The 18,935-nt window shown below is 39.3% G+C and overlaps 1 protein-coding gene across 1 annotated transcript in view; it reads left to right on the forward strand.

Moving 5' to 3' along the window:
- The window catches only part of fam81b (family with sequence similarity 81 member B), a 35,544-nt gene extending 19,156 nt beyond the window's left edge, over positions 1-16,388 (forward strand). The window contains exons 4-8 of the mRNA XM_060844215.1: positions 1,781-1,910; positions 2,145-2,251; positions 4,019-4,154; positions 12,837-13,032; positions 15,950-16,388. Of these exons, the coding sequence (XP_060700198.1) occupies positions 1,781-1,910; positions 2,145-2,251; positions 4,019-4,154; positions 12,837-13,032; positions 15,950-16,086 (706 nt within the window). The 3' untranslated portion in view covers positions 16,087-16,388. The remainder of the gene's footprint in view (positions 1-1,780; positions 1,911-2,144; positions 2,252-4,018; positions 4,155-12,836; positions 13,033-15,949) is intronic.
- Positions 16,389-18,935: the final 2,547 nt, after the last annotated feature.

The following is an 18,935-nucleotide window of genomic DNA, read 5'->3' on the forward strand; positions in this document are numbered from 1 at the left end:
TGGGTTTCCTCCGGGTGCTCCGGTTTCCTCCCACAGTCCAAAGATGTGCGGGTCAGGTGAATTGGCCATGCTAAATTGCCCGTAGTGTTAGGTAAGGGGTAAATGTAGGGGTATGGGTGGGTTGCGGGTCGGTGTGGACTTGTTGGGCCGAAGGGCCTGTTTTCACACTGTAAGTAATCTAATTTCTTGCTAAAAATCACTAAGAATGAATGAAAACATTAAGACCTTCAGAAGTTTAAAATCTACTGCCTACAAAATATTGCAATATTGATATTTACTAGCAAGAAAAGATAAAAAGATTTATTTAGTAGACAAATAAGCAGATATTTTTGTCCACTTATTCAAATTTGAACCAAATCTGAGCAATAGCTGATAATATCTGGATTTTACATTTATATGAATTGATCCATTTGTTTAGAAGCTGACAGAATTGACATTTGTTGAATTCCCTAAAAGCTCTGATTTTTTTAGAGTGTTGCTTGCAATTGGATCCATGTAGTTCCTTTGGTTACTCAATGAGACAGCAGCTAATGTTATAATGTCTATAATTCTTTCTGTTGATTGTGGCACAGCATTAACTGGTCAGTTATAAAGAGCAATACAGCACAGGAACAGGCCCTTCACCCCTCAAGCCTCACCGAAACATTTTGCCTTTCCATAGTAATACTGTCTTCCCTTACAGAATCGGTATCCCTCAATACCCTTCCTATTCATTTATTCATCCAAATGCTCCTTGAATGCTGCTATTGTGTCTGCTTCCACCACCTCTTCTGGTAATCTATTCCAGGCACTGACCAGCCTTTGTGTAATAAGCATGCCTCACACATTTTTTTCAAATTTCTCCCCTTGAACGTGTGTGCCCTGTTAATTGACCTCTCCACCCTAGGAAAAAACTTCATACATTCCACTCTATTCTTATCATTCACAATCCTATAAACTTCTATCAAGTGGCCCCTCAACCTCTTGTGTTCCAGTGAAAATAAATCTAGTCTATCCAATCTTTCTTCAAAGCTAAAATCCCCCATTCCAGGCAACATCCTGGTAAATCCTTTCTGTACCCTTTTCAAAGCATCCACATCCTTCTGGTAGTGTGGTGACCAGAACTGTATTCCAATAATGGCCTAACTAAAGTTCGGTTAAGTTGCATATTAACTTACCTTTCCATATACTCGATGCCCCTTCCAATGAAGGCAAGCATACCATGAGCTTTTTTTACTACCTTATCTAACATGTAGTAAAACACATAACGCTTATGTGTTTCACCTGCGCTGCCCCTTCAGTGATCTGTGGTCCTGCAGATCCAGATACCTTTGTATATCAATACTCCTCTGGGTTCTGCCATTCACTGTATAATTTCCACCTTTACTTGACCTTCCAAAATACATCACCTCACATTTGTCTGGTTTATGTAACCATGAAACATTTTATTACTTATTTTACTGCCTTATACCTGCTGGTTTATCACTTCCTCAGCAGAATTTGTCATTAGCTCACAGTCTGTTCTCTTCTTGCATCCCGTTTTCTTCCCTTTCTTGGTGTTATGATTATTTTTGTCTTCCTAATCTTATGTCTTAACTGCACTGGTGTGACTTCTAATACAAAGCTCATCTCCCTAAGCTTGAAGGGGCAGGTTGCCTGTACCTGCAAAGCCAATTCCCCAAGTGTAGTGCAGCGGAAGAAAAATGGAATGGGGAGGGTTGCAAATGAATATGGGAACCTGCTTAATTTCTGTCAATTTAAAGCAGTGAACTGGCTTTATAATGTTGTTTTCCAACACAAGGTGTGATGCCAGTATCTCCAAGCTGGCTGGGGATGTCAGCATAACCAACAATGAGATTCAAAAAGTAAAGAAAGATGTTCAAGATGCTAAGTCTTCCTTCCAGGAGCAAATCAAAGAATTGGAAATTAAGGTTGGTAGATTTTTTTCAGATAAGTTATGTGAATGGAGTTCTTGATATAAATGTAATTTGTTCGTGTTATCAAAACTTTCACACCAAAGTGTTTATTAGTTATGTGTACGTATACAGAGATGGACTCTGGAAGGAGAGAAAACTTTATGAAGTGCAGCATTTTAGGATATTGTGTAATGTTGATGTTTCCAGAGCATGGAAACATAGTCACTTATGTCATTGTTTTTATAATAGGTGACGCAACTACTGAGAAATATAGATAACTCTAAATGTGAACATAATACAAACTTAAAGACTGCAAGAGGAGAGCTACAACATGAACTTCAGCGACTAGATTTCAAGTAATTTTTTTATAAATGTGAATGTGTTAATTTTTACCACATTCATTTTGTTGAATTATTCTATTTGGAGGTTTTGGAGATTTAACTGGTATTTAAGAGTTAACTTAGAACAACTACATAAATTGAATTATTAACTTAGAATTATGCGGCATACACAACACTGAAACGGGTCATTTGGCCCAACTTGTCATGTTGACATTTATGCTCAACTCAAGCCTCCTCATCTAACATTATTAGCATTATTCTCTTGTTCCTCCTCTACTTATCTACCATCCCCAGAAAAAAGCATTCATACTATTCTCCTCATTGTGCTGAGTTCCATATTCTCACCCAATCACTGCCAAAACAGTATCTTCTGAATCTCCTATTTGAATTCGAGGAGACAATCTTGCATTGCTGTCTCTAATTTTGGTCCTCCTCATAAATGGAAAACATTTTTATCTCTGTTGGATCTCCTACAGCTTTCTTTTGCAAGGGAAAAGAAACCCCAGCATATTCATTCTCAGCTGTTAGGCATACTCCCATTTTTTTGTAATTCCTGTAAATTTATTTTGTGCCTTGTTAATTTGTATTAAGTTTGTTTTTAGTGATTTGTGCATTTGTACCTCCAGATGCTCCTTTCCTCTGATTAGATTTTATTTTCCAGATAACATGCAACCTCCTTATTTTTGTTCCCCAATGTAATACCTCACATTTTTCGATGTTAAAGTTTATTTTCCTGAACTTGTCCCAGCTACAAATTAATAATTTGTTGTCAGTCCTCCTCATTGACCACATCACAATTTAGTGTCAACAGCAATATTAGAAATTATATTTTGATTTAAAACCTTAATCATGAATATAAATCGTGACTAATAGTGGGTCCCGGGCTGATCTTTGTGGAACACCACTTCCCACCTTTTGTCACTCTTAGTAAGTATTCTATTCCCCTACTCTGCTTTTTGTCTTGAAGCCAGATAGCCATTCATTTTGCTACCTACCACGTGAGTCTATATTCCTTGACCCTATTCATCAGTCTATTACTTACTCCATTACTTGTATTAGGATTGGTTAGCTCAATTTGCTGGTTAGCTGATTTATAATGTGTCAATGACAATAGCATGCATTCAATTCCCATTCTCGCTGAGGTTACCATTGAAAATCATGCCTTCTCAACTTTGCCCCTCCTCACATGAGGTGTGATAAGCCTCAGGTTCACCTCAGCTGTAGTGATCTCTCTGGAATGAGACAACAGTCCTCTGCGACTATGGCTACTTTACATTATTCAAAGTTTCAAAATGCCTTCTATGAACTACATCTACTACATTACTCTTTCCTACTTTCTGTTGCCTCTTTTAAAAATTCAATGAGGTTGGTCAAGCAAGATAGAAGATGACAATGTACCTTTGTCATGCACAGATTCCTAATTGAAGGAATAATTCATAACTAAATTGAAAGGTTTTTCTTTGTTTTGAAATGCAGCAAGCAACATTAAATTGAAACACAATGAAAGTTTGTCAAAACTTTCCTTTGTTATTTAAAACAGTCCTGTTCCTCTTCCTCTAAAAGTAGCTGTGGAAAAGTTTGGACATGATTCTGCTTGTATAATCTTTGTAACGCTTATGTGTTTCACGAATGTGAGAATTCCAAGAAATTACTGCAGAACATTGGTAGCTGTTCATCTGTTTTATTTTTGCATTCATTGAAACTGTTGGGTGCTGTATAAACCCTGTTTGAAGGCTAAATTAATTTTATGCTGTAAACAATCATTAAGCAATCATATTCCAGGATTACTACTGCACTGACTGAGTTGCAAACACAGATGCAAAACCAACGGAAGTGGGCAGAATACAAATTGGATAAAACAGAGACTGAGATAATACAGAGAGCAGACCACTCCTTACATGTTATGCAAGAGAAAACCGTAAGCAGTTTGCTTTATATTACTTAACACAGTAAAAAAAAAGATAACTCATAACACTATGCATATGACATATGTAGAGTGGCAGGAAAATCGACGCCTCGATCAATATCCTGATGAATGCTTTTGCTCGAGGCATTGATTTTCCTGCCCTCGGATGCTGCCTGACCTGCTGTGCTTTTCCAGCACCACTCTGATCTAAACTCTGGTTTCCAGCATCTTCAGTGCTCACTTTTGCTTATGTGACATATGTAATTAATCAATAACTTCCTTCTCATAGATAAAAAATTTGCAACTTTAACTTTAAAAAACAGACACAAGGCACATTACAGAGGTTGCAGAGATAAGGATGGACAAACTTACAGAAGCATTTTGAGATGAAAATGCTAATTTTAGATTCAGTGTGCTGAAGGACAGGGAGCCATAGTGAACCGGGCTTAATGTAAGGCAGCAGAAGTCAGCTGAGATTTGGATATCAGAGATTATGGAGCGTGTGTGGAGGGGAGCCTTGAAGAACAGGAAGTTGAAGTAGACATAGAAACAAATAAAATAAGAGCAGGAATAGACCATTTGGTCCTTGAAGCCTGCTCTGCCATTCATTATGGTCAAGGTTGATCATCTCATTCAATAGCCTATTCCCATTTGTCCCCCCATATTCTTTGATCACTTCAATCCCAAGTTCTCCAAGTCCTTCATGAAATCAAACAATGTTTTGGCCTCAACTGCTTCCTGTGGCATTCCATAAGCTCACTACTTTCTGAATGAAGAAATTTTCTCCTCATTTCAGGCCTAAATGGTTTACTGTGTATTCACAGACTGTAACCCCTAGTTCTGGCCTTCACTGTTCATCAGGTACATTCTTCCAGCATTTACCTTGTCTAGTGCTGTTAGAATGTTGCAGATTTCTATGAGAGCCCCCTCATTCTTCTGAATTCCAGTGAATATAATCCAAACCTATGAAATAAGGATGGATCAAAATATGGGTAAGACACATTTATCAAGGGTGAACTGTTTTCTGGAGGTAGATGATGACAGCAGCACTTAATAGAAGAGGGATTGTGTATAAGCAGAGGGACCCATTAAATATCAGCAAATGTTGGAAAGAATGTATTGAATGGTTCTCAGTGGAGTAGTGAGAAGATTGAAAAAAACAAATTTGGGTCTCCTGGAAGAAATGAGTCAAAAATGGAATGTGACTGACAATCAGAATCAGGGTGATGGAGGAGGGCAGAGGTAAAGGAGGAGGAAACTGCACGGTGAGTCTCAGATTTAGAAATTTAGCTCTTCACGTTTAGCATTGAAGGCGAGGGTAGTGAGGGTGAAGGAAGGGGTTTGAGGAAACAGTATGACCTTCTTGCCCTTGGCAGATATAGTAACAGAAGAACAGCAGTGAAAGGCAAGGTTAAGGTCCAGTCAAATCTAATTAGACGATTTGCTGTCACTATCACAATTTCCCCTTTAACAGGGCTGTTTCACCAGATTTTCTGCTTGGCAGCCAACTGTGCTCTCGAGTCAACAACCTGCGTGATTGAAGATTAGGAAGTCTCATAGGCAAACCTGACAGACCCTGCCTTGAATTGAATTGCCAGTGCAGTCAAAGTCTATAGCCTGGATCAATTCTTATCAATACTTTGTAAATCAGAGCTTACTGCTGCCATTGCTTTTTAAGGGATCTTATTTGAATCACACTTGCAACTGTCATTTGTTGCTCAGAACTACAAACAATTTGTAAAACGTTTATTTTTCAAAATATCTGTAATAATGACACACACAAATTCCTGAAATAGTTTTGAATAAGTTCAAATTTCAAAACTTATAAGATAGTTAATGTACTCAAACACTGAGTGACTTTTCCAAACAAATGTTTGTTGCAACTTTGTCACAAGTTGAATTTGATACATACCAGCATTTCAGGTTGGGTTTCCTGTGGTACATCTCTAATTTTCTTCATGAAGTAACCTGGTCAGACCTGTTCTCTGAGATCAACTCAGAGTGGCAATATAAACAGTGTGGTACACTGACATTGTTTTTTATTGTGGATTTGCGAAAACAAAGGCTAGAATGTGCTGCTCTCTCGACCAGAATGACCATGGATGAGAAATGTTAGAAAATGTAACAAAAATGAAAAATTCAGGATATTGAAACCAAGAAAACTATTTCTAATTTTTCCCTTAAGGTTTAAATGGCAAGTTCTGAATTTTGCGAATGAACAGCAACCACCATATTTCTGAGATGGCTCAGTAGTTAGCACTGCTGCCTCATAGTACCAGGGACCTGGGTTCAATTCTGGCCTCAGGTGATTGTGTGGAATTTGCACATTCTCCATGTGTTTAACTGGGTTTCTGCTGCATGCTCTAGTTTCCTCCCACAGTCCAGGTTTGGTAGTTGGCTATGCTAAATTGGCCTGTTGTGTCCAGGGATGTGCAAGCTAGGTGAGTTGGCCATAGGAAATACAGCATTATGGGCATAGGGTTGGGGAACTGGGTCTGGGTAGGAAGGTCCTTGGTGGGTTGCAGTGGGCTGAATGGCCTCTTTCTGCGCTGTGGGGATTCTATGATTATGAGACCATCTAACCTACTTTCTTTGCACCTTCTAATTCTCCTCTCCTTCGACCAAGAAACTTCTCGTAATCTAGCAGCAGCTTGTCCAACTCTGCTTTCATCACAGCGCTACTACATGCTGCGTGGATACCATCCTCCTCCATCATTCACTCCACCAAGTCAGCAATGGCAAACCACTAAACTTACCACATTGTCATTGCTGCTCTTGGACCAATTCACACATCCATGCAGCCCTTCAGTTTTCAGGTCGGAGCTCAGGGACATGTACAATTTGTATGGGTCTGCCAAGTCTCGTTGCATACATACACAGATATTATGCATCCACACTGGATGCATTTTATGGCTCGTAACTTAGTTGCTTAGTGCTCACTTTGTGCTTCCTTTGAGGCTGACTGTCTCTGTGACTTGAATTCCTTTTTAGAACATTAAGAGTACTGAACAACCAAAGGTATGGATATGTTGTTGTGCTAATATGCTAAATCACTGTCACAGATACAGCACATTTCAACAACATATGCAGCAAACACATTGCATGTGTTTCAACCAAACAGCCATGTATGAAAGTCAAAGGGGACCAGTCCTTAGTGGGGTCAGGGGATCTACAGTTAATCAGGGATACCACCACAGACGATCATCTCGGGGCTCATGTAATTACAGTCAAGGGCTTTGGCCAAGGTCAGACTTGCAGGTCAAGTGCAACCAAACCTCCTTTCTACCTATCACCTTCCCAGCTACCTTCCCCCAGCCCCACCCCCACTCGCATATTTATCTGTCAGCTTCCTTCGCCCCACCCCAGATTCCTGATGAAGGACTTATTCCCAAAACATCAATTCTCCTGCACCTCAGATGCTGCCTGAGCTGCTGTTCTTTTCCAGTGCCACACTTTTCGACTCTGATCTCCAACATCTGCAGTCCTCACTTACGACCAACCCTTCTGTCAATGAGCAGCTCCAGGACATTCTGAAGTGGGATGGTGTGAACAGCCAGTGGTTGTGGTCCACGTCTTTAACAATGACATCAGCAAGAAAACAAAAGAAGTACAAAAAGCAGAATAGGGGAAGTAAGGAAGCAAGTTAAGAAATAGGATCTCAAAAGGTTTGTTACTAGTTCCACGTGCGAGAGTAGAAATAACAGGATATATTGGATAAATACATGGTTGGAGAGATGGTGTAAGGCAGAGGATTTCATGTTCCTGGGGCATTGTGACCTGTTCTGGGAGAGGTGGCACAGTACAAACTGCACGGATTACACTGGGACTGATGTCGTTGGGGGAGTCATTGCAAGGGCTATTAGAGAAGGTTTAAACTAAAATGGCAGGCAGTGGGAACCCATAATAGGCAGATGGATGACAGGGAAATAAGGTCTAAGACAGAAAACAGAGTGAGAAATAAGAAAGGAGATAAGCAGAGTTCAAGAGTTAGAATCGAGCAGTGTCACAGTGGACAGGACGAAGAATGCAATAATTTGGATGAATTAGTTGTGCAAAAAGATTTAAATGGGTATGATGTGATGGGGATTACAGAAATGTGGCTGCAGGAATGGGAACTAAATGTCCAGAGGTTTTCAGTTTTTAGAAAAGACAAATAAAAAGGGAGGTGACTTTGCACTGTTGATTAAAAAGAAAAAATAATGCAATTGCGAGGAAGATTATTAGCTCTGGTGAAGTAGAATCTATGTGGGTTGAGCTTAGAAACTCCAAGAGGCAGTAAATTATAGTAGAGGTTGTACGTAGACCCCCAAACTGTTGCATTAATATTGGAGAATGTATTTAAAAGGAATGAGGTGCAAATAATAAAGGTACAGCTGTAATTACAGGTGACTTCAATCTGCAAATCAAATCAATGACACTACTGTCGAAGAGGAATTCTTGGAGTGTATATGTGATAGTTTTATGGGTCAATAAATTGAAGAACCAATTTTTAAAAATAGGCATTGCTGGCTGGGCAAACATTTATTACCTGTCTCTGGTTGTCATTGAGATAGTAGTGGTGAGCTGCCTTCTTGAACCCGCTGCAGTCCATGTGCTGTAGAATAGACCCACAATTCCATTATGGAGGGAATTCCACTTTTTTAAACCTGAGACAGTGAAGGAGCTAGAAAAAGGCGATCTTGCCTGGATGTTGTACATCGAGGAAGGAATAATTGACAATCAATTTGTGTTGGACCTCTGAGGGTAAAAATGACTATAATAGGATGGAATTCTTCATTTAGCTGGAGAATGACATAGTTATTTCTGAGACTAGGGTCCTGAATGTAAATAAAGGATATTATAATGGTATGAGATGCACGCTAACTTTGATAACTTGGGCATCATTATTTAAAGGGATGGTGGTAAATAACAATGACAAACATTTAAAAAGCACAGGGAGGAAATGCAAAAAGTATTGTACCCAGTTGGGCATAAAAATCAAAATGGGAAATGTGATCAAATGATGGCTAACAAGGGAAATTAGGATTAGTATTAAATCCAACCAACAGGCATACAAATTGGCTAAAAAAAGTCAACAGATGTGAGGATTGCAAGCAGTTTAGATTCCTGCAGAGGGCGACAAAGAGACTGATTTAAAAGAGAATAAAAAGGGTGTAGGGATCATACAGACCAATGGGAAAGCTTCTGTATTTAGGTGAAGAGAAAAACATTAGTAAAGATCAATCTAGGTCCCAGACAGGCAGACAGAGGGGACCTTATAATGGGGAACAAAGAGATGGCAAACCAATTAAATAAATCCTCTAATTCTGTCTTCAGATAGAATGATACAAATAATATTCTAAAAAAAAGGGAGAACACAGGGCTTAAGGAGGAACTGAAATAAATTAATATAGGTAGGGAAATGGTGTTGGGGAAAACTAATGGGATTAAAGGCAGATGAATCCACTGGGCCTGATAATCTCCATCCCAGAGTATTTAAGGAAGTAAGGTCCTGGCAATAAAGATGCACAAGTAGTCATTTTCCAAAATTCTGTCGACTCCACAACAGTCTGTGGATTGGAGGTTAGCTAATGTAACTCCATTAATTAAGAAGGAAGACAGAAAGAAAACAGAAAATTATAGACCATTTATAGACATTGGTAGTAGGACAAATGCTACAGCCCATTGTAAAAATGTAATAGCCGAGCACCTGAAAGGTAGTAACAAGATCAGGCAGACTCAGCTTGGATTTATGAATGGGCAGTAGTGTTTGGATAAATGGACTGGAGTGTTTTGAAATATACATGATAGAATGGATAAAGGGGAACCAGTTGAGGCTTTTGGAAAGCTTTTGGTAAGGTTCCAGATAAGAGCTGAGCATGTAAAATTACAACACTTGGAATTGGAGGATGTTTACTGAAATGAATTGAGAACAGGTTTGCAGACAAGAAGCAAAGAATCGGAATATTGGCTCTTTTTCTGAGCAGCAGGGCAATGACTACTGGGGTACCACTGGGATCAGTGTGAGGACCCCAACTAGTCACAATATATATTAAATTAGATTTAGTTGGGTAAATTATATGTCATATCTCCAAGTTTGCAGATAGCATAAAGCTAGGTAAGAGGGTGAACTGTGAGGAGGATGAAGAGATGGTTCAGTATGATTTGATTAGGTAAGTGGGCAAGAACATAGCAGATGGATTATGATGTGGATAAATGTGATGCTATCCAGTTTGGCAGTAAAAACAGGCAGGTAGACTATTATCCAAATGGCAATAAATTGGGAAAAGGCGAGGTGCAACGAGACTTGATTGTCCTTATATACCACTCACTGAATGTCTCATTGTGAAAGGATTGGAGTACAGGAGCAAGGATGTCCTGCAGCAACTAGACAAGGCATTGGTAAGACCATGCCTGGAGTATTGTGTACAGTTGATCTCCTTATCTGAGGAAGAATGATCTGGCTTTTGAGGGAGTGAAAAGAAGTTTTACCAGACTGATTCCTAGGATAGGAGTGTGGTGCTGGAAAAGCACAGCAGGTCAGGCAGCATCTGAGAAGCAGGCGAATCGACGTTTCACACATAAGCCCTTCATCAGGAATTCTCAGGAATCGACACCCGAAACATTGACTCTCCTGCTCCTGAGATGCTGCCTGAGCTGCTGTATTTTTCCAGCACCACACTCCTGACTCTGATCTCCAGCATCTGCAGTCCTCACTTTCTCCGAGTTGAATCCTGGGATGGTATGCAAGGAGAGAGCTGATTGGTTAGGACTGTATTTAGTTGAGTTTAGAAGGAGAAAGAAGGGTCTCATAGAAACCTGTACGATCCTAATAGGTTGTCAGTGTAGGAGAAGGTTGTTCTTGATAACTGGCTAATCTAGAACCGGGGTCGTAGTCTAAGGATAAAAGGTAGGCCTTTTAGAATAGAGATGAGGAGGAATTTCATTATCGAGAAAGTGATGAGATTGTGGAATTCTCTGCCACAGGAAACTCTTAAGGATGAAACATTGAAGATGTAGATATAGTTTTTAGAAATCAGGAACTGAGTTGGGTGATCAACTATGATCATATTGAACAATGGAGGAGGCTCAAAGGCTGAATGGCTTTACACCTGGTTCAATACTCTACGTTTCTATGTTTTCTATGTAATACCTGCAGTTCTCCATTAACAAACCAAGGAGCTAACTTGTCTCTCTGTGCCATTTGAAGTGGTTTCAGCTAATGCTCAAATTCTCCACAAGGGTCATGAATGTTCTAAAGTGTTAGCAGTGTCAGGGCCTTCCACCCTCTCCTGCTGCACAATTCCATGGGTTGGGTACCAAGGAGCTGATTGCATAATGAATGAGAGAAGGAGTGGAGGATTAGGTGAGAAAAGTTGACATGTATCATGGTGGACTGGGCACCATGAATCTCATTTTAAAAAAACACTTTGCTTAAAAGATAGGAAAATTCAACACGAAGTTTTGTACAAAAGCTGATACACCTTGAGGTACATTTGTTGCAGAACCAATTACACGTCCTCTTTACTTTCTAGTATTTAAGCAGTCAGGAATTCAGGGAGGACAGATCAATAGGTTTACTACAACAAAAAAGTAAAGCAGCCAAGGCTGTCTATCTGCACTGTTACCATAGGGGCTTAACCATATTCACTGGTCATGTCCTAGCACTCTCCTGTACAACTGATTATGCCTTTCTTTCCTTTCCCTCTGAAAGTACGCCTTATAAAATAAAATGTCCACATTATTCTTTGGATATCAAGCAAAAGCTGGATTCAAAAACCAGTCCCTAAATAGGGATAGTATCCACCTGCCTTAGGAGGTGGTGGACTGTGTCTTGGCTGTAGATCATGCCTGGATTGAATGGATTTTGTTGTGGTTGTAGAGGTTAATTTATTAATGGTAAATCCCCAGCTGGCAGAGGTGACTATTAATTGGTTAATCAACTGATCGGTTTTCCTTCACCAGGCTCTTTTTATTTCCCACCTGGTAACATCTTTCATCCTCTGCTTTTTCTTCACCCATTTCACCTGCTTGTCCCCAAGCATTCCCATCAGCAGTGAAGACTTTTCATGCATTGACTCCAATCTCTGTCAACTTGAGGTCTCAGTTGCAGTCACCTATGGATGACCAGTTGGTCTCGAGCTGATAGCAAGATGTAGTGAATATCTCCTCCATCCTTCGTACTGTAAAGGAAGGTGCTAAGCTTGGTACATACATCAAATATAAATTTCTGCTTATTTCTACAGTTAGAAAGCAGTTTATTATACTCCATCACTTCATCTGATGAAAATGCTAACTTTACAACTAAATGTAATTCTAATGAAAATACACAAGGATGCTGTTGTTGATTAATTGTATGGGACTGGATGCCTCATTGCTGAGACTGTTGGCAAACCATAAGCAGGCAATTCAGCAGATGGAGAAATGGCATATGAGGCACTGATTACGAGGTTACCTTTAGACATTTTCTGATAAGAGCTGAAAATGTGTTGCTGGTTAAAGCGCAGCAGGTCAGGCAGCATCCAAGGAACAGGAAATTCGACGTTTCGGGCACAAGCCCTTCATCAGGGCTTGTGCTGATAAAGCATGCATATAGTTGGGGGCACAAATGAATTTTCAAAAGGATTCAACTAAAATGTAACGGTTGACATCTAGTAGGAACACCTTTTTTTTAAAAGAATGAGTAAGCATTTGGCTTTGTTCTGACTTTTCTAGGAGCTAATGGAAAAGAATATACTGGAGAGACTTAATCAGATCTCTGTGAGACTAGAAAAACTGGAAAACCGACAAAGCCTTGACATTGAATCCAACAAAGTGACTTACTCTGACATGAAAATCACTGCAAAACTTGCCAAAGTAGAAAAGACTATTTGGCACGAGTTAGAAAGCATAAAGAATGACTATAGAGAAGGTGAGTAGGTCATTTCATTTAAACTGGTTCAGTGATATGACAATAAATTAGTTCAGACATGTACATTTATTGGGAATGCTTTCGAATCTATATATTCTAATAAAACAAATCCTTCAGTGATGTCAAGGCAAACCTGAAGGTGTGGGGAAAATTCTACTTAGTAAAATAAAACAATGCACACAGTAATTGCAAGCACTAAGTCAAGTTTCACACAACGTGATAAGAATTTTGACACAGGAATGTGTTTTTCTTTCGCCACAGGATATTTCTGCTGAAATGCTCTCTGCTGCATTTTAAAATAAAAATAATGATAGAATTAATGAATCAAAACACAAATGATGGTACAATATTTTGGATAAATGCTAAATTAGTGAACTAACAGTCAAATACACAAGATAAATTTCAAATAGAATTTTCTCTCACTATTCATTAAAACTGGTCATTTTACCCATCAGCATTCTAAAATCTGCTCTGTGCAATTCATTGTAAAGCACAGAAAAAATCTCATAGTCAGAACCAAGTCTGTGACATTGCCATAGCTGAGCTGTACAGGGATGGGGTTGGTGGTTCAGGGGGCAGAAGGAAGTCTGGAAGAGGAGTCATGATTTGATAGCAAGGGTAAAGTATTTCTGCAGCCGTTGACATGAATCCAGGATGGTGTCTTGCCTCTCTAGTGTCAGAGTCAAAGGCGTCACTGAGAAGCTTCTGAGCACCCTGAGGTAGGGAAGGTGAACAGACAGCATGGTGTGAATGACATAAATAGCAAGACAGATGAGGTCCTGCAATGAGAATACAGGGAGCAAAGCAGGAAATTAGTAAATGAGATCTCAAAATTGGCAACCTCTGGATTACTACCAGTTCCATGTGCAACTGAGTATAGGAACAGTAGGATACAGCAGAGAAATATGTGGCAGGAAAGATGGTGCAAGAAGAAGGGCTTTAAATTCTTGAAACATTAGAATCGAGAATGATAGGACCTGTACAGAGGAGACCTATTCAGAGGTGGGACTGAAATTCTGTCAAAGATGTTTGCTAGTGCAATAAGAGAAGGTTTAAACTAACTTGGCCGGGTGTGACAAGAGATAGTATCAGAGAGGAATACCAAATTGTACAGAATACTGAAAAAGATAGATATCAGCAGAATAAGGATTTCATAGGTGGAATCAGAGTAATGGAGAAAGTAATAATGTCTACGTCAGAGTTACTGTGAATGTATGTGAATACATGATGTGTGGTATTGCCAATGAGTCAGGGGTTTACAGCACTGAAAAAGGCTCTTTCACCAACTTGTCCATATCACCCAGTTTTCACAATAATCTAGTCTTATTTGCCTGTGTTTGGTTTATATCCCTCCATATCTGTCCCATCCATGTACTTGTTTCTTAAATGACAAAATTGTACTAGCCTGTGGCAGCCTGTTCCTGACACTCACCACTCTCTGTGTGAAAAATTGCCCTTCTGGACCCTTTGGTATCTCTCCACTCTCACCTTAAACCAATGCCCTCTAATTTTAGATTCCCTTGCCAGAAGGAAAAGCCATTGGCTATCTACCTTTTATCTATGTTTCTCATGATTTTATAAAATTCCACTTGGTCTCCTAAGCTCCAGGGAAAAAGGTCCATGTTGCTATGGGACTTGGCTTAAAGGAGAAGAGAACTTGGTGTTAATTATTCCTGATGCAAAAAGCTGAGGAAAGCTTGGAAAGGGAGAAAAGTGGATAGGATTACAACATTAAGGAGAGCATTACAGTGCTGGGCAAAGGGAATGTCCAGTAAGAGTCTAGAACAGAATTTATTTGGCTAGATTTAAGGAACAGGTAAGATGTAATTACACTATCTGATAATCTCAATAAACCACCAGCTAGTAGAATTGGCACAAAGCTGGATGGGAGTGTTGCTGTAAAGAGGATACATAGATGTTTCAGTGTGATTTGGATAAGCTTGGTGAGTGGGGAAATGCATGGAAGATGAATATAATATGGATAAACGTGATTAATTCACTATGGTAGCAAAATCAGGAGGAAGATTATTTTCTGAACGGCTATCATTTGAGAAGAGAATGTGCCACGAGACTTGCTGGAAAGTAAGCATATAGGTGCAGCTATAAAGAAGGCAAGCGCTGTGTCAGCCTTCACAGTGAAGGAATTCTTATAAGTTGCAGTGATATTTTGCTACAATTATATAGGGTCTTGGAGAGACCACATTTGGAATAGTGTGTGTTGTTTTGGTCTCCTTATCTGAGAAAGGATGTTTTTGTCGTGGAGGCAGTGCAGCAATGGTTTATTACCCTGTATATTGATTTCTGGCAAAGCAGGACTGACATATGAGGAGAGGTCAAATCATTTAGGATTTATTCACTGGAGTTCAGAAGAATGAGTGGGGATTTCATAGGAATCTATAAAATTCTAACAGAACTAGAACAGGGTAAATGCAGGGAGGATGTTCCTGATGGTGGGAGTGGTTACAACCAGTGGTCACAGTCTGGGGATAGCAGGCAAACCATTTAGGATTGGGATGAGGAGAAATTTCTTCACCCAGAGAATGGTGAGCCCTTGGAATTCACTATTACACAAAGTAGTGGAGGCTAAAACATTGTATGATTCCAGTTTTTCTCCTGAGGGATATACTTAAAATAGATTATTCAATTATTTGTTTCTAGTGGCCAAATAATTTCATTGCGTCACATCCTCCATGGATGATAATGATCAAGGAGTAAAATGTTAATGACTCAGTTGTTTTTCATTCAGCCATTTAATGTTGGGTCATAACTTCTAAATAGATTGCTTTTAATAATCTGTTGTGTGTTTAGCAAATATAGAACCTTACCATTTTAATATTTGTTTATATATCAATGGAAAATTACAACTGTATTTTGGATGAACTTCAATATCTGAATTGTAGCTTTTTTTAAAAAAAAGGATTTCACTCCATTATGGAATCAATTAATTCACTGAACAAGATCAGTGAAAAGAAGATAGAAATTGACAAAGGAAAGATCCAGAAAGACCTGAAACAGATTAGGCGGCATATTTTTGATCTTAAAAGCCATCCATAAGCTAACATAATAAGATTCAACAGATATCTGGAAGCAAATGAAGTTAGGAAGTCCGTCGAGAGATTCAATCAGACATCAGACCGGCAACACATGATTTATATTCATCTAAGCTTCAATATTGAATTTACTGCTAAAATGGGATTTACAGTTTTAAATTCATGCAATGAAACTGGTTAAGATTATCTTCCTTAAAAAGAATCAATGTCGCTTATTTCCCATCATCAAATACCAGTGATTTCTATCAAAGAACAAAATGCTCTGGCTGCAAATATACAATTCAAGTGTAATTGTGATGGCTGGAATTTGAGATATGGTAATTTTTGGTACTTAGATATTTTTCCCCAAAATTAAAATCGATAGGTAAATACTCCAGGAAGTTGTAATCAGTGGTCAATATGAGATCAATTGAACATTGGTACTTTTATTAGTAACCTTGTTATTAAGATCACTTCAGTGGCTGTCCTAATGAGATTACATTCTTGAAAGTAATATATTATTGCTGTGGGAAATGCAAAATCGCTCTGCAACTGCTGCTGGACTAAATCATGTAAGAAAAATGATAAACACTGAAAGAACAATTTGTAATTTTAGTCCTAAATCTTTATTGTTCACCCAAAACTACTGACATTAGCGGAGTAAAATCAGATTAGAAAATGTTCATTCACATTTGAATAAATATCATTTTGCGATATATCCACGTTTAGTGTCTATTGTGTGTATTTTGTTCTTCATCACTATCTGCCCATATCACATATATTTAATGATTTTACTGAAACATTAAGTGCTAATACCATAATATGTAGTTATAACAAACTATTAGAAAAGTGTGTACTTTATTTTAAATCCTATGACGGTTCTTTGGGCCAACACAAAATTGTCTTACTGTGGTTCTGAAGTTTCTCCCCATGAGTATTTTTAGGTATTTTGGTTCACAGAATTGAGAGGTTTCAGTTTCCATCATTATTAGAAAATACTTCAATTAGAACTGTTTGACTGAAGACACTGGAAAATGTGTTATTTTGTATACAATCCATATGCTTTACACTACTGATTTCCTGGCCGAAGGATGCAATTTTATTGATTTGTCACATTATCCCCAATTGTTCCGTATTTAGAAGAGTTCAATTACTTCTTACCGTGACTATAAACTAACATCCGTTCTCATATCCAATGCCAGTTGAGTGTGTTTTTCAAGTTTCTGTCAGTCTTCTGCGTAGATTCCTCTGACCATAGCTTACTTTCCAATCATGTTTACCTCTAACCTTATTGTAACCATTCTTATTGGTACTCATTCGAAAAACTCATTGGGTGGAATCAGAATGATGTGAATTGGAACTGAATGATGTTAAATCTGGGAACATTACATGAGAAGTCTAGAGAAGCCTTTCCTGATGTTGAAAGAAACTAGCTGCACTTTCCAACTAAGTTCCAGATGTCAAAATGAGATTCTCACTGGGCAATGGTGAGATGTTAACTGACAGATTAGTGCTTGTTATCAGCCTCATTAACTTCGCATCGCACATCATTAATATACAGTTTCCTATCCTAGCACTCAGATGCTGAGAATTTCTCATGTGACCATCAGAACAAGTACCTAGTCAGGTATGTCACATGGACTATCATCTTGAACACCTGGCAACAGATCTCAGGACATCCATCCCCTTGCCCACAGACAGTGGTATCTCAGGACCTTTGGGGCACATCTCTAAACTACAGGATGTTTCTACACATTATTGTTCTCCTTCAGGTACGGACTGGCAACCAGTAATGAAATGCTGCTGCAAGGACAGCTTAAGCATGGGACAGGTATCCAACTCAGATTGGATTAGACTGCATCTCAGGGTTGCTCACTTGCTCTCTTAGCACTTATTCCCTTTGAGCCTACCAAGAGAAATAATCTTCAGTCAGGGGTCCTATTACAGTAAGGGAAGTCTCCTTTATCAATGCAGAGACTTGGTCTACTCTGAGCGCTCGGGTCAGAATCCTCCCCTTGGGGCTAAGGAGCTGAATGTCACAAGCCACCATTCATTTTGGCTCTTTCTGCCCTAAAGTGGGCTGCTTTCATCTAGAATGCGAGAAAAGGAAAGGATTGAGTAGGTTGAAATTTGGGGCATTAGTGCAAATGGGGAAAACATGGTGACGGATACTGATTGCATGAGTAGGCAGCGTAGAGACCATATAGAGTTAGTGGGGTGTGTGTGGGGTGGGTGAGAGCAACTGAGGTAAGCCATTACATGTAATATTGACAGGGGTAGGGCATGACCCTTGGTTTGAAGAGCATGCAATAGATAAAGTTAATGTTAGGTAGCAGGACAATATCTTGGCTTAGCTGAGAGTGGCAAGTAACATTCACGCCACACAAATGCCAGGTAACAGTCAACTCCGATAAGAGACAATCTAATCATTGTCCCTTATACCATCATTAAATCCCACATAGTCAACACGCTGGGTTTACCATTGACCATATAGTGAGCTAAACCCACTGCATAAATACAGTGGCAAGAACATCTATTCAGAGGCTAGGAATTCTGCAGTGAGTAACTTACTTCCTGACTCAGCAAAGCTTGTTTAACGTCTACAAAGTACAAGTCCAGAGTGTGATGGAATACTCCCCATTCACCTGGAGAAGAAGTTCCAACAATACTCAAGTGGCACCATCCAGGACAAAGCAGCCTGCTTGACTACTCCCTACTCCACCGAAACTCAATAGCAGCAGTGCATGCTATCTACAAGATACTGAAGAAATTCACCAAGGCTCCCAGGACAACAACCGTGACCACTTGCATCTATAAAGACATGGGCAGCAGATACCTGGGAAGACCTCCACCATCTGCAAGTTCCCCTCCAAG

This window comes from Hemiscyllium ocellatum, chromosome 2 (genome assembly GCF_020745735.1).
Source record: "Hemiscyllium ocellatum isolate sHemOce1 chromosome 2, sHemOce1.pat.X.cur, whole genome shotgun sequence".
Classification (NCBI taxonomy): domain Eukaryota; kingdom Metazoa; phylum Chordata; class Chondrichthyes; order Orectolobiformes; family Hemiscylliidae; genus Hemiscyllium; species Hemiscyllium ocellatum.